The 15,289-nt window shown below is 39.1% G+C and overlaps 1 protein-coding gene across 3 annotated transcripts; it reads right to left on the bottom strand.

Annotated features, from left to right (window-relative positions):
- Positions 1–358: 358 nt before the first annotated feature.
- On the bottom strand, positions 359–13,409 carry CCDC82 (coiled-coil domain containing 82). Of its 3 annotated transcripts, none has more exons than XM_064409460.1 (8): positions 13,203–13,403; positions 12,518–13,096; positions 11,824–12,058; positions 10,543–10,635; positions 8,409–8,533; positions 7,682–7,852; positions 2,583–2,768; positions 359–2,017 (listed from the first exon to the last, which is right to left on the bottom strand). In XM_064409460.1, exons 2-8 carry the CDS (start codon positions 13,073–13,075, stop codon positions 1,952–1,954), a joined length of 1,434 nt encoding a protein of 477 aa, XP_064265530.1. In that variant the 5' UTR covers positions 13,076–13,096; positions 13,203–13,403; the 3' UTR covers positions 359–1,951. The 3 variants fall into 3 exon arrangements, with proteins under 3 accessions (XP_064265530.1, XP_064265531.1, XP_064265532.1); XM_064409461.1 differs by having other exon boundaries at positions 13,232–13,403; XM_064409462.1 differs by lacking the exons at positions 359–2,017; positions 2,583–2,768 and adding an exon at positions 2,779–7,371 and having other exon boundaries at positions 13,203–13,409.
- Between the last annotated feature and the right edge of the window lie 1,880 nt (positions 13,410–15,289).

The raw sequence follows: 15,289 nt of genomic DNA, 5'->3' as shown, positions 1-15,289 counted from the left end.
CCTTAAAAAAGTAAAAGCACTTAATTTCTCACAATGAATGCTAGAAAAAGAGTAGTGAATGATAAATCTAAGGTATAGTCTCCATGTAAAAAAGCAGCAGATGTTCATTGTTAAGCAATACATCTGGCAGCAGTTGCCTACCCAATCTGGATATTTGTTTCCAGTAAAGTGGCAAAATAAATGTGGTGACTTCTCATGGACAAATCTATGAGAAATCAGGTTCCATTACTTTTAATGCTGAGAGTAACATGTTAAAAAGATTCAAAGGGTTAACAGTATCTTTCACTAAGTTGTTCATCCACAAAAGACTAATAGAGTATGTGCATACAGCAAGATGTAGGATTCAAAACACTGTGCCCTTAATTTTATCTGATGCGGACAGAAACACTGAATCATTTGGGTTGGAAGGGACCTCTAAGGATCACAATGGCCAGAAATATCTTCCAGTATACCAGGTTTCTCAAGCCCCCTCCCGACCTAACCTTAACACCCTTCCAGGTCTGGGGCATCCACACCTTCTCTGGGAAACCTGTGCTAGTGTCTCACCAACCTCACAGGAAAAAATTTCTTCCCCTATGTCAATCTATACCTTCTTTGAGTTTAAAAGTTGTTGTCCTGTCACTACAGGCCTTAGTAAAAAGTCTTTCTCCATCTTCCTTGTAGCCACCCCCCCTCAACTTTTAAATACTTAAAGGTTGCAATATGGTCCCCCAGAGCCTTCCATTCTCCAGACTGAACAACCCCAACTCTCTCCTCAGCCTAGCTACAGCCAGTCCTCTGATCAATTTAGTGACCCTCTGGACTTGCTCCAGCATGCCCTGTCTTTCCTATGCCAGGACCCTAGAGCTGGATGCAGCATTCCAGGTAGAGTTTCATAAGAGCAGGAAGGCAGAATCACCTCTCTCAGCTTGCTGACCATGCTGTTTTGGATGCAGCCCAGGACAAAGTCGGCTTTCTGGGCTGTGAGTACACATTTACAGTTCTTGTCCAATTTTTCAGAATGGGCAGTACCATACTTAATCCTTCCAAAAACCTTGAAAATCTACTCTGATTTGGGTTTCATGCAATTCTGGTAAGCCATGCATACTGTTTCTGACTAAGTCCTTCCTACTTTCTGTTAAGTTACACTGGAAGAATTCTTGCTTATCTTGCTTGGGCATATTAATCCATTCTCTTAGGACTGCAGTTACTCCAAGTTGCTGCCATTATGTTTGCACAATGTAACCTGATGTTTAAAATCTCAGTAAATTGCCCCAGCTACTTATCAGAGACAGCAATGTGGGCCCATGTGTTCATTTAGATGGCTAAACCAGACTCAGTCTGTATGACGCCCATACTGTGACTCATCACCTACTTTCTCAAGAGAGGAATGACTACTGTGCTGCAAATGCAGTCAGGACTGCAGAATATTTCCTCTGTTGCCTTGCAACTGTCTGTACTGATTCCTCAGAGGAGAAATAGATCTTTGCATTTGGGTCCTGTTTGTTGTAACTATCATTTTAACTGACTGGGCTTACTTGCACATAATGAGCAATAAGGAAGGTAAGATGCAAGTCCTAAGTTCTGGTATAAGAAAGCCTTACCTTTCCAAATATACTCACTGCAAAAGATCTCAGCATCTCCTGTGTTCTCTACAATGCAGCTCAATCTGAATAGGTGGAAGTTTTATTTCACAAGTAAATAATATTGAACTGATATTTCTAATAGTAGGAAACTTAAAGTGATTAATGCTGTAAGACTGGAAGGACTGATTTGGTAAAACTTTGGATTTGTATTGACACAGATGAGAAAAAGAAGATATAGCACATTATCAAACAGTAATTTAAAGGCATATGAATTTATGTGTAACAGCCTACATAGAAATCTTGAAGTCCAGGCAGAGATAAAGTGCATGTAGATAAAGTAGGTCATTCACACTTTTCAAATGTTTTTCAAAGAGCTATATGATCTCTTAATCAATTTTCTCTTCTTGAAAATTGTCTGCATCTTCCAGGTAATCTTCAAGATCATTGTATCTCTGTGAATGAAATAAAATTTGTACAATTTATCCATATTTAATAACTGCATTATGTAAAGACTGCTTTTCTTGTTCAATACATGACCAAGTATGCCAATAACAATTTAGAAGCTATATCTAAAAGCATACTAAATGCAACTTCATCCAAATTTTTACATATTTAGATAAATTGTCTTAAAATAGTTCATGAAGTGGTTCTAAACAATTAAAAGTTCTTCAGTATAAACAGAATTCTAAAATACTCTTTCTGTGCTTCATGTACATCTTTCCAAGTTACAGCGCAAGTTTGTTGTGTTGCTGCTTTTAAATGAAACAGGGGCCTGCCCACCACAGCCCAGAGATCACGCAGCTGTCAAAAAGCTTCATGTCAAAAGCTGATACAAACTCTGTGTGAGCACAGCAGCAGACCAGTTTGAAACACTGGGTCAGCAGAAATGGGGGAATGCTTGAGCTGAGTTGTATTACTGATGAACGGTAACTCAGAAGTGATCCATTAAATCACACATTTTATCTGAACTTATTTTCATCTGCTTGGAAAAGAATACGGGGAATAACCCAGTCATACCTTCTGAATCCACCCAGTCTCTTCCAAGTGGCTGAAAAGCCGCTCTACAGTGTCTTTGACTGCTTCATCCTCAACACCATCCAATTCAACAATGGAGCTGCAAGCCACATATAACTTGTACTTGAAGTGTTTCAAGTTGTGATAAACTCTTGTACGATTTGCACACACCGTGCCAACCTTCAAAACCTAGGCCAGAGCAAACAAATCATTCCCTTGGATAGAACCATGATTATCTTTACAATATACAGAATTGGTGGCCTAATCTAGTAAGATTTAATCAGTCAGTCCAGGAAATTGTTTGGAATAATGAAATAAATAGAATGACACTACATGCATAAAATTAGCACAAACTCATGTAGTTTTCACAGCCACAGCAGAAAGATTTTTGAGCAAGCAGGCAGCCAGCAAGTCAAAGCAATGGCAGCTTATCAGTGCTGTCTCCTTGCAAACACAACCATGTTTGCAATTGGTTGTATCTTTCTTATCTCCTGGTGGAACTTTGTTACAAAATCACCACCACTTTAGACAACCCTCATATTGTGAAAGCAGAGGAAGAGGATTTATTTGCTTACTTTTGCTTAATGTGTAAGTACTTCCTAGGGAGATGAAATACCAGTTTTAACATTTTGTAGACTGAATAATATTAAATATTTCTTCAAGAAATACATATAAATATATATAGACATACACCTCACAGCACTTAATAAATGGAGAGACTGAATTTCAAAAAAATGAAATCTGAACTTGAAGCTTTATACAATACAAACATTAATCTGCAACTGTCTGGGAAGAATAGCTAAACTATGATGGTGCAGAAAATAAAGCCCCTGCATCTCCCAGTTATTACCAGTTTTACTTCTACGATTTCCATGCAGAAAAGATGGAACTGACTTATTTCACAGCAGTATTTATAGGTAAACAACAGGTAAAATATGCCTGTTTTGGACTGATGTCTTGTCACACCTTTCCATAACAAGTATGTACATGGCTAAAGTTCACTAGTAATGAAAGCTAGCTGCAATTGCATTGTTGTTTTACATTACACGTAGATATATATAAGAATCAACTACATTTTAAGTTGCAAATCTATTTCTTCTGTGCCACAAAAGTGATACCTTTTATTGCTAATAATCCAAATACTCTCAAATTACAAGAAAGTTAAACTTTAATTAATGCTTAAAACCTACATTTTCAGGGAGCTTTCCTGAATGTATGACCAAATGTTTGCATCTGTGAGCAGTTTTCCAGAACACCTGACCTACCTGTGCAACCTAGCACCAGCTCTATCTGCTGACAATGAAAGTAACAGAAAAATGTATTTTTAAAGATTATGTAAATGGAATTTACATGTGTTAGTTATATGTTCTCTTAACTATATGAATATATCTTAATTTCTTAAACATATTAATCAGCAGCTCAGTGGATATCACCAAGCATAGCATCAGTTAAGTCAAAACTCACTTAAAAGAACTTTTGATCTGACCTACAGTAAATTGTTATTAACTGAAATTTTAAACATTTTAAGATAAAAATGCCTATTACTATATTTCAAGTCTCTACTGATCATGTAAATGTTCTGCCTATATAGAACTCCGTTTTTTAGTATCCCCAAAACTGAAAAACTAAGGCTTGTGTTTGGTGCTGCAGGTGCTTTTGAAATGCAGGACCTTTCCACTAATGTTGAGCCTTGATATATTCAAATTTCCAGAAGCACAATTTCAAATACTGCAGCAATGAAGAACTGAGCTGCAGTGTTTCGTAGGGCATTGCACAACTTTTCAAGTATCCCCAGCAATGAGGTGTGGTATTTGGAACATTATGTGATATAAAATAGGAGATACCATCTTACATCAAACTGATGGCCCAGTTTTCTCCCCTGTGACAACAGCTAGCAGGAGACATGTAGGAAGTTAGTGTAAGACACAGCACAAACATTAGAATGATCACAAGACTACTGCACATTTTCTGGCAGTCAAGAGTTAAGATCGTCTGTATCATCCCAAATACCATGTTCCATAGTGTGAAAGAACCTTCCCCAAGAACCTGGGGAAGGTTTCATTCATTTTGGGAATGAAAGACCTAATTCATTTTGGGACCCAATACTATTTTTCCCTTCCAAAATATCCTGTGGCAGTGAGTTTCATAGCTTATTTATGTGCGACGTGGAGAAATGCCAAAGGCAAATAGCTAAATATCATATAAATGTAACTATGTATTGTGTTTTTAAGCAAGAAAGATAGTCTAAAAATACAATGCTATTTCAGAATGCAGCTTTGGAAAGAATCTCAGTACTGTACTCTAATTTTTTCCCCTCACAGTCCACAGTCCTTCTGTGTTAATGCTTAACTTATCTACTCAAGCTGGCCCTATCAGCCAAAGTTGTGTTAAATTACTTTGTATGGAATGCAGGAGCATGGTTGGACAATAGCTCAATATGTAGTGACTGAATCCATGTCTTCTAAGCATGTTTATAAACAGAACACCAAGTCTGAGAGTAGAAAACAGTTTATAATCCAGGTGACACAAGGAGCAAGGAAGTGTGGAGGACACTTACACCTCTAAACCTTGTGATTTTCCCTGATCAGGGGAAATAAGAATTGGCACCTAAACAGTGAACAATCACTGCAAGCCTAAGCAAAATTGGAACAGCTGTTTCTCTTCTCTTTCTACCAGCAAAGCAGAATACTTCAGAGATGAGAGAAAAGGAAAGTTTTATGCAGAAGAAGGAGGTTGGAGGTCTGTTTTTGTTCTCCTCACATCCACTTTTCTTGAGTATTTTCAAACAAATCTATAGAAAATAGTCCAACTATGTGTTTCTGTTCAATTTGATCTGTCAGTGCTGAACTGCCTTCTCTATCAGTCAATTAGGCTTGTGGAATGGCAGTTTTATGTAGCTCTTTGAGCCTCTTTTTCTTTTATTTTTTTTTCTAAATTGGCAGGACAAGTTGCTCAGTGCATTGCCAGCAGAGCTTTAAAGACACCTTGAGAACAGTACTTTTAGCAGTCTAAACTGCAGGTCACCATAAGAACACAAATGTTGCATTACAAGACACTATCAAAAATGACTGGAAAGTGCTCAATTACTCTCTCTCCTGAGCCTCCTTAACAGCCACTGAGCTATACTGAGCAGGGACATAGCAGACGTCCCCAGATGCTGGTGTACACAGGGTAAAAAAAGCTCTCATTTTGTAGTGCTAAGCCGAAGAGGACCAAAATGAACTAGCAAGTTAGTTCAGTATTCCATAGGATACTTCAAGTTTTTTCCAAAGTGAAAAATAGCCAACACTTTATGCAAGACAACATTTGGTCAGCAGTGAGGGAACTGCTACTGTTATTTCCACAGTGAAGCTGAAAGTTAGATAAAGATTAAATTCTTGTGCTAGTTCACTAATTATTTCTGGTTAGGTAAGGCACGTGCTCTCCATGAAAAACGGAGTATTTTTAAATTAGTGATCTGTATGTAAGGAAGAATGCCTATGACAGATTGCAGTATCAGTGCTGGGATGATTGCAGAGGACTTACTATTTTCCTCCAATAAACAGGATTAAAAAGGGGAAAAGTGTTGCTGGAAAAGCCTAGCTTTCTTGACTATCATGCACATACATACTTTTCAAATCAGAATATCAGCAACTGCTGCTCAGAAGGGTCTGTAATATAAGAAAAACTCTGTCACAGATTTCCAAGCTCCTACATTACATGTATGATGCATGAGGACAAAATGCTAATCATGGTGACAGCTCTCAAAACTGTAAGTTAAAGAATTTGCAAACACCCAAACAATACAGGTTTGAGCTTCAGTAAGGTATACTTCCTGTTTGACAAGGGCTTCACTTTATTTTTACTTAAGAAATCCTATTATACCTTATTACCAAATATACTTTAAAAAACCCTGGTTCTGAAACTTTATTTTCAACAAAGACTGTGAGAAACTTCAGCTGTGCTCAAAAATTCTTTACACTCACAAATAAAATACCATCTGTGTCTCCTGAAAGGGAAGAAAGGCAGAACTTCGGTATCAGCTTGGTAAAACAACTGTAGCAATATTTTATTTTTGACAAATCAAGTGCTTTGAATTTATCGCAAGAGGTCATGAATTGCATTACTGAAGGTTATATGCACACCTAATCATAACAATTATGTGTAGCTGTAATTTTGAGGGGAAAATCTCTAAATGTTAGAAACACCCAGGTTCTTGAGAGTCAAAGTTTTCAAAAGGCTCAGCTGTGAAATAAAATTGTATTAGGCTATTATTAAATTATTTTAGATGACTTCTTAAATCACCTAAAATGACTGCCTAATGGAACATTATGTAAGAACATGAAAGATGCCTTTTAGTTAAAAAAATCTAATCCAATATGTTCTAGAAGTGACAACTGAGGGAGAAATAGATGCAAGACTACCTAAATGGAAGTGTTCCCTAGTTTGGATAAGTAATTCTGATAATGCAGTAGTGGGGAAAAGGCTCTAATAAAATGTATTGATGTAGCTAGGAACAAGTTTTCTTGAAAGGAGATCAGCAAATGTAAATGCATCTGAGATGCCAAGATAATTTGTCCTGAGTGAATAGCTACGTGGCAAATAGCACATGTGGGAAAAATCTGAAGAATGAAGCAATAAATTTTGACAAGGTCACACTTGGACTGCTAGAATGACCATTGCACTGTTTCACTCAGTGTTTGAACCTAGAGCAAACAAGAACTGTTGGCGTGCACGTGGACCTTCCAAGGGCTAGAGGCAGAGCAGGCACAGAATTAGTAAACTTAGCGACCCAATGCTGAACAAACTTCACCTGCACCAAAACAGAAAACACAATAATTCAATAGCAATGATTGTCCCTCATACAGAAAGTTACTTTTACAATGTTTCTGACCACCAATCAATGCAAGATTCCTGCTGTGAAAGTCTTAAGGGCATTATAGACACACACAAAGGTAAAGGAAGGGCTTTTTCATTAGGGGATAGATGTGGGGAGGAAACAGCACAAGGGTCATTGTGATGCAGGCAAAACCAAAGGCCATAGAAAAACATTTGATTTATTTTCTTGATAAAATAAAACCTTAAAATTAAAACTTAAAAATACAATGCTGGTTTGAAATTACCTGTTTATCACCTGACATGAAGTCATCCACATCCAAAGTTTTACTATCATAAAGCCTTCCAGAGAGCAACACATTGAACTTACACCACCGCTTCAGTTCACAGGCCTGACAAGACATATTTTCTGCATTTTGCAAGCTTATGCGAACATCTGGGTAACAATCCACACGCTCCTGAAAAACAGATTCCAAGTAACTTTAAAGAACCTCTCTAAACTTAGCAATGCCTCTAACAGGCTGCTGAGTACTCTGTACTCACACAAAATTAGTCCAAGAGAAATGAAAGAGATCCAAATTTTGTTATCACAGTATTAAATCATTACACCCGTGACAGTAATTCTCTTCTAGTAATATACATAAAATAACTAATTGCTCTATACTGACTTTACTTTTTGTAATAGTAGAAGGTTCATGATGTGCATACTGTTTACCTTTTTGTGGGAGGAGGAAAATATCTTGTTAGAATGTTTAGCAAGTGACAAAAAAATCCTCAAATGTCAATTGCTGAAGTTAGCAGGAGACACGTTCAGGTAGCTGAGCACAGATTCTGTTCTGCTACCTGAATGTTTGTCTGGTTATCAACATGTAAAATATTTCTGATATTTATATAAGCACCAAACCAAATTATTTAAGTTAAGGAACAATAGTTGCTGTTAAAAAGGATATATAATTATAGTGATTGTTGCACCTTTACAGAGAATTTCAGCATTTAAAGTATAATGTACATAACCTTGTATCGATCCTTCCAGCGACTTCTACAGATTAAGTTCTCAAGACGAGGCTGAATGAAGCGGTCATCCAAATAATGAAGTGAGAGCAGCATATCTTGTGCATATTTCTTTCGTCTTGTTCCATCTGTTCAGTGAGAATCATCACTAATTTGCTGACCACACTATGTTGTACAAGCTCTTTAGATAAAATTTTCAAGAACATTATGCTTCTGCATACTAAGAACTATGAATGATTTTACTAAACGTCATTAAATACATTTGCTACTGTTACCCATAAAAGTGATCCACACAATCCATGCACCTTGCTAAAGGGATATATTTTCTTATTTAAAAGGGGTACAAGAATAAATTCTACAATCAAGCCAAAAGCTCTAATCCCAAATGGAGATCCATTCACTCAATCCTATTTAAAACAACAGAAAAGGAAGAAGCATGTGGGGGAATGCTGTGCTTTTCAACCAACCTGTTTAAGTTGTTTGAAATGTTTAAGGGACGTGGTTGAAATCCATGAAACAAACTTCTCTGAGCTGCTTCAGAGTAGAAATTTTGATAGCTCTCTTTGTCACTTATAAAGCTCACAGAGAAACTGACCTTTACTTCAGTAGCACAGTCAGATGCCTTGAGTTAGCATAAGTACTTCCAAATACTTGCTCAAGGAAAATAAATAAAAAAGCATGAGGATGAGTAAAACTACTACTGTTACTGTTTCCCAAACACATGCTGGACTCCGGAAATTAAACAGGGCTTCCACAGATGGAGGCCAATGCACACTGCCCTGGAACTTCAGTGTGTATAGACATAAAACTTAATTCAGCTACCTTCCCATGCCTTCTAGCAAAGCTGTTATCCAAAAAAAGGCAGACCTGAGAAGTAACACTGGCTATCCAGCTTTTTACATAAACGTAGTTAATTGTCATTATAGCTGCCATAATTGCAATTAACTGTTTTTCCATATTCTCTTTACATACACATTTGCAGTATGAGCTTGAAGAGGCTGTGCTAGATCACAAAACAAAATCCTCCCCAGTAAAAAGCAAGTGTGAACTCCAATACTGTAGTAGCTACTCTTGAGTCAAAACTAATGAAGAGATTCACTTCCATTAACTCAGAACAATCCATTCTACGTTACAAAAATACATTTTTGTAATGCTAGGCTATGTTCATACAATGTTCATGTACAACCTCCAGCTCACTGCAGAGCTCATTTACTTCCAGCAACTTGGCAGTAAATTGTTACATTTTATTGAGCAGATATCATTTGAAATAGAAGGAAGCTATTACAACATGAATCTGGCAGTGTTTACTTATTACTTTTCAAAGGCTTGTTTTTACTCGTCGAAACAAAACAAACCAAACACCCAAAAGAACTAGCAGTGGTAAATGAAAGACATTTTTACCTCCAAGAGAATACAGCCTTTATTCTGAGATCAGGGGTGTACTTCAGTTTCTCCATTCCCTCTTAGCTCCTGATGACACCAAATCCTCCACTCCTGGCATTTCACTAACTCCTTCCATAATCTGACACTGAGAGTCCTCTCCTTAATCCCATCTTCACAGTGCTTATGAAACTATGTGTGAGGCTCTTATTCAGCCCCACTAGGCCAAATGCCAAAAAGCACTTCCTCAGAAAGAATAAGACAAGTACTGACTCCAGCTAAAGCTTATTTATCCGACATGTTAAAAAAAAGGAAAAAAAAGTATGATATAGTCATCTCCATAACTAAAAGCATTTCTTATCTATCAAATTCCTAAGGAAAAAACTGTGAGGCACAAGAGATTTTGACTAACCAGCTGACCTTGCAATGTTTTCATTGAGATATCTGCTTTGAAACTAATTTGGTTTTCATGTTGGAAAGGTTACTACTGATTAGTAACACAGAAACACATTCCTACATCTCAAGAAGGCATTTAAAGCCTTCTGTGCTCAAGAATTAAGTCTACACATTTTTCCAAGATTACTGTATCATTTTCAGATAGAGTCCTCTCTGCTCTCCTCCACCAAAGTTATACAGCAGGAAAATCACAGTTTTCAGGACTCTCAGTTCTGTGATCAGGAGAATCACTCTTCCCTAGAACAAATGGCTTTGTGTAACTTTGAATGCATTAATATATTATTTAATGAAATTTACTTACCATATAATGAGCTCAGAAAAGTGTCATCAATTGCATTTATGAGGAAAGCCTTTACTATTCTTTTGAAGTGTTCATAATGATCACAGCGAGATACTGGGAAGAAAGCAATACAACCAAAATTTACCAAAAGAATAAAAAAATTCAGAAAAAAAAAGTAAGTCACGTTAGAAGTCCTGTAAGAAGAATTCTTCTTCTCCAGTATTTTAAGTTTATAATTTTAAAGTTACTTAAATATAGATTTAGAAATAATTTCATTACACAACATCCACACCCATAGGATTTTGCCTTTAAATTGTGCTTCTCATCCCAATGATCCTACAGAATTTTAGTATTCTAAAGTCACATGTGCTTCCAGCAAGAGTCCATAGTAAGACCTACAAACACTATGAGAAGTGAAGAATTTGTTCAACAAATAGCAGAAAATAATATAAATCAGAGAAGACCAAGCTTATGTTGTGGTCATGGGTTTTTTGCTTGCACTTTGGTTGTTGTGTTCATTTTTTTTTCTTTCAAATACAATTCTGCTAACGTCTTCACTGGGGAAGAAATACCACAAATGCTTGTGACTACCTACAACAAGCACTGACTGTCCTGTCACCACATACCTACATCTGAACAACAAAATATGGAAGAAAATAACTTGCATAAGGTTCTGCTTCAAATCTCTCCGCTCCATCCGGAAACTGGTTCTCATAAAAGAACAACTTGAAGAGTTTTCTTGCTCTGTGTAATTCGGCCGAGATTGGTCAGCTAAGTCAAAAACCCCTCTACACCTCTGGTCCCAAGTCCTACCACCACAGAATAAAAGTACATTAAAAAAACCCAAAACAAAACAAAAAACCAACCAAACAAAAAAATCCAAAAAATAATATCCCAAGGCCCAAACTCATAGCGAGAACAGAATTTGGACAGATTAACATAGCTACTCTTAGCATAAACCACAAGATTTTAGGATGAAGGATGATGCCTTCAGGTCTCCCCAGGAATGAATGTATCATAGGCAGCCTACTTCGTCCTAAATCAGACTAACTGAAAAAAAAATTGTGCAATAAGGTTTCACTTTCTACCCCTGAACTTATACCCTCTCTTTAATTAGATATTTAAAGACTGCAAAAGTTTAGTGTGGAAATCAGAATGCTTTTGTAATAAATTGAAACATTTTAAGTATCTGCTTTTAAATACCATTTCCTATTCCTTAGAATTTGTATTTAGCCCATTAATTTTTATTACAGTACTACGAGCTAGATACACATGAAAAATTATCACTAATTTTGATCTTACACTGTGGGATGTAGTGTGCCAGCAGCTCGCTGTTTGATGGATTTCGTTGCTTTTGATGTGGCTGATTCTCATTCTTCACATGCTCTGTGTTTTCAATGTCATCACCATCATCGTCTTCCTCTGCCTCTACTACAAAATCTTTCAGGCTGTCACCATCAGTTTCACTGCCTTCTGATGGTGTGAGGGGCAACTGACAGAATGGTTCCTCCTCCATTGCTGCTTCACTATTAGAATCCTAATTAAATTTTAAAAAGTACTTCAATCACAAGAATTTTCAGTATTTGTACAGGCAAAATACTACATACACCAGCTAAAACTTCTGACTATCTAATAACACCATTTGTTCAATTAACAAGAAAGCACACATTTCCAAAAAAACTCATCATTCTGTACTAGACACCAATTACTTTCAGCTTTAAATTAGCTATTTCCATGTACCTCTCTTCAGTCTACTTCGAGGAATTAAGCTAACATGAGATCTCTAAGACACTTCAACAGGTATTCTGCTGCCTGGTAAAAATAATTTGATACATTTTCAGCAGTCAAGTTATCCAGTTAATGTGACTGATAAAATATTACAGAACTACTAATTTGTCATGCATTCAAACCCAAAAAATCCCACCGATTTGTAACTCTTAACTTTTCCTCAGATTAAATATTTCGTCCAATTAAATTTCAAAGATAAAACCCTGACCTCACAATTTGCACTGCTGCAGGATCTCCGAACTGCACTTTGTCTTACAAGTTCTTTCAATTTTGCAAGCACTTTCTGTTTCCTACTAGTAGAAACATTCTCTGCAGGGCACGTTTTCTCAGGCTGCTGTTCTTCAGAACTCTCATCGTCATCCATTATACAGCGGCGTTTGGCAGAAACCTTTCTAACAAGTATGTCGCTGCCCTCGCTTTCATCGCTGTCATACATGACAGAGGTGCTCAACCTCTTACGCCTGCCAGGCACAACGCGCTCATCGTCACCATCCTCTGCTACTTCCCCACGGCGGTCTTTCTCCCCCAGATCTGCGGCACTGCCCTCCACAGCCGTCGGGTCTTCTTCACTTATTTCACTTTCGGATGTGGCAGACTCCTCCTCCTCCTCCTCCTCAGAGGTGGCTGAGGATTCGTCACTGCTGTCAAGCAGTATCAGCGCCCTTCTAGTGCGTCTCCAATCCACTCGGGACCTGGGTGACGCCAGTCCTGTCCCGGCTGTCTTATTCCTCGTTTCGTATCTTTTGACAGCTGTTTCTACCCCCATCGGAAAGCTGTAGCAACACCCCTAAACAGAAACCGGCAGAACAAAGCGCTTATTACCACGTGCTATTCAAAGGGAGGAAAAAAAGAGTACATTTCGCTCAACTTAGCAGCACCATCGAGGGACTCACGCGGACACCAAGCAGCACTCAGCACGCACAGCAGCTTCTCCAGAGGCTACACCGCACTCAGGACGCGCAGAAGCGCCCGCGCCCGGCGTGGCTGCACGGAAGGGATCGGGTCCGGGGCGCCGCTCTCGCTCCCAGGGCCGATCCCAGGTTCGCTCCCAGGGCCGATCCCAGGGCCGCTCCGGCTCGGGACACTCCGGCTCGCGCGCCGCCGTTTCCCGCCTCGCGCCGCCTCAGCCGCCCAGCGCGGGCTCCCGCCCCCTCCACCGCTCCGCGCATCGCGATTGGACGCCGAGCCTGTCACTCATCCCGCCGCGATGTTTACGGAAGGGCGGTCACGCCGCGGTGGGGGCCGGGAGGAGGGTTTTGTTGGAGTTGGCGTGCAGCGGCCGGTGAAGCGGCCGAGGTGGAGGGTTCGAGTCCCGCCTGGGCGCCCTGTCCGCGCCTCACCTGGAGGTCTCAGGCAGCGCTGTCGTGTGTGGTTTAATTGTTTGTGCCTGTCCTCGGTGCATCCCCGAGAAAAGTCCGCGTGGGCTTGCGGCGTACGGCAGCTCCGCAGCGGGGCTGGCAGGGGCCGCCGCTGGTGTGAGGCGCTCGCCGCCGCAGCAGCTTCCTCAGCAGCCGTGGGAGCGAACCCGGCGGGCTTGAGGGGGGCTGAGGGAGCCGGGGTGTTTGACCCGCAGAAAAGGGGGCTCGGGGGGGCCCTCATCGGCCTCTGCAACTGCCCGAAAGCAGGGGTAGCAAACATGGGGCAAGAGGAGATGGCCTCCAGTTGTGCCAGGGGAGGTTTGGGTCGTACATCAGGGATGTGAAATACGAAGCTGTGTTTCGTGTCAGGTACGTACAGGCAACCTGTGTACCTGTGATTGTGATATGTGTGGAAACTGACCATGGGACAGCTATAAAGACAATTCTAATAAATAACTGAGGAAGTAAAGCATGGAAAAAGGCCTTTGAACCTATCCTTTGTTTGCAATTAACCTTTATAAATCTTAAGTTGATTCAGGAGCATTTGAATTAAAGCTTTAAGGGTGTTGCTGTTTGACAGGAACTTTCTGCTTCTAGCTAAAAAGAGTTTTGCAATAATATTTTGAAGTATAATTTTAGAATATTGCTTGTAGTAAGGATCTTTGAAACTATAGCTTTAGAATATATAAAAAAGAAACATGCTTATCTCGACGCCTTAACAAAATATTGAAAAGCAGCTTGAGAAAGGAAGATGAACATCAACTCCAGGATTGATCGTTTTGACCAGGGGAAGCTGGACATCACTGGTATGAGATTTCTAGTCCTTGCAATTAAAAGGTGAACCCCCATCTGAATATTGGCATAGTCAAGCTTCTCATTTATAACAGGGAAAATATTCTTCCCTGAAAGGATGGCCAACCACTGAAACAGGCTCCCCGGGGAAGTGGTGGAGTCACCATCCCTGGAAACGTTCAAAAGACACCTGGATACAGCACTTGAGGACAGGTTTTAATGGTGAACACGGTGGTGGTGCTGGGCTGGGAGTTGGGCTTGGTGATCGATCTTAAAGGACTTTTCTATCCTTAACGATTCTTTGGCTCTGTGAATAATGAGCTTCTGCTGGTTTTCTGCATAAAGCATCTTTGAATAGGATGCTGGATTCTGTTCAGAGCTAATAAGCTTAAAGATCCATTTTAATAACAAGATTCGTGTCTTATTTTCTCTGCTTTGCTTTGCAGAAAACTGCTGTTACCTTGGAACTCATTCTGCTGACATACTTTGGTACTCTTTTAACAAGATCTTGTAATTGCTTCCATATATTTCTTTAAAAATAGCTGCTAACAAAAGGAGAGAAAATCCTAGAAAGGAAAGAGAATTATTTCTCATCTTATTTACATAATGAATTTGATATAGTGAAAGGTGTGTACGGGTGTGTTGAATTCCCACCAAAATGTTTATATTGAAAGGATTATAAAGGTTATAATTCAAGGATTATATTGCATTAGGGGATTTATAGTCCTGGTCTGACATTTCTTTTAATTGCTTTACATTTAAAGTCAGTACGTGGATCTTCACATACATATATGGATCAGAGTTTACCTATAATTTGTTATTTTCTCCAA

This window comes from Passer domesticus, chromosome 2, assembly GCF_036417665.1.
Source record: "Passer domesticus isolate bPasDom1 chromosome 2, bPasDom1.hap1, whole genome shotgun sequence".
Taxonomy (NCBI): domain Eukaryota; kingdom Metazoa; phylum Chordata; class Aves; order Passeriformes; family Passeridae; genus Passer; species Passer domesticus.
Note: the sequence above shows the minus strand (reverse complement) of the source record. Positions and strands in the feature narration are given on the sequence as shown.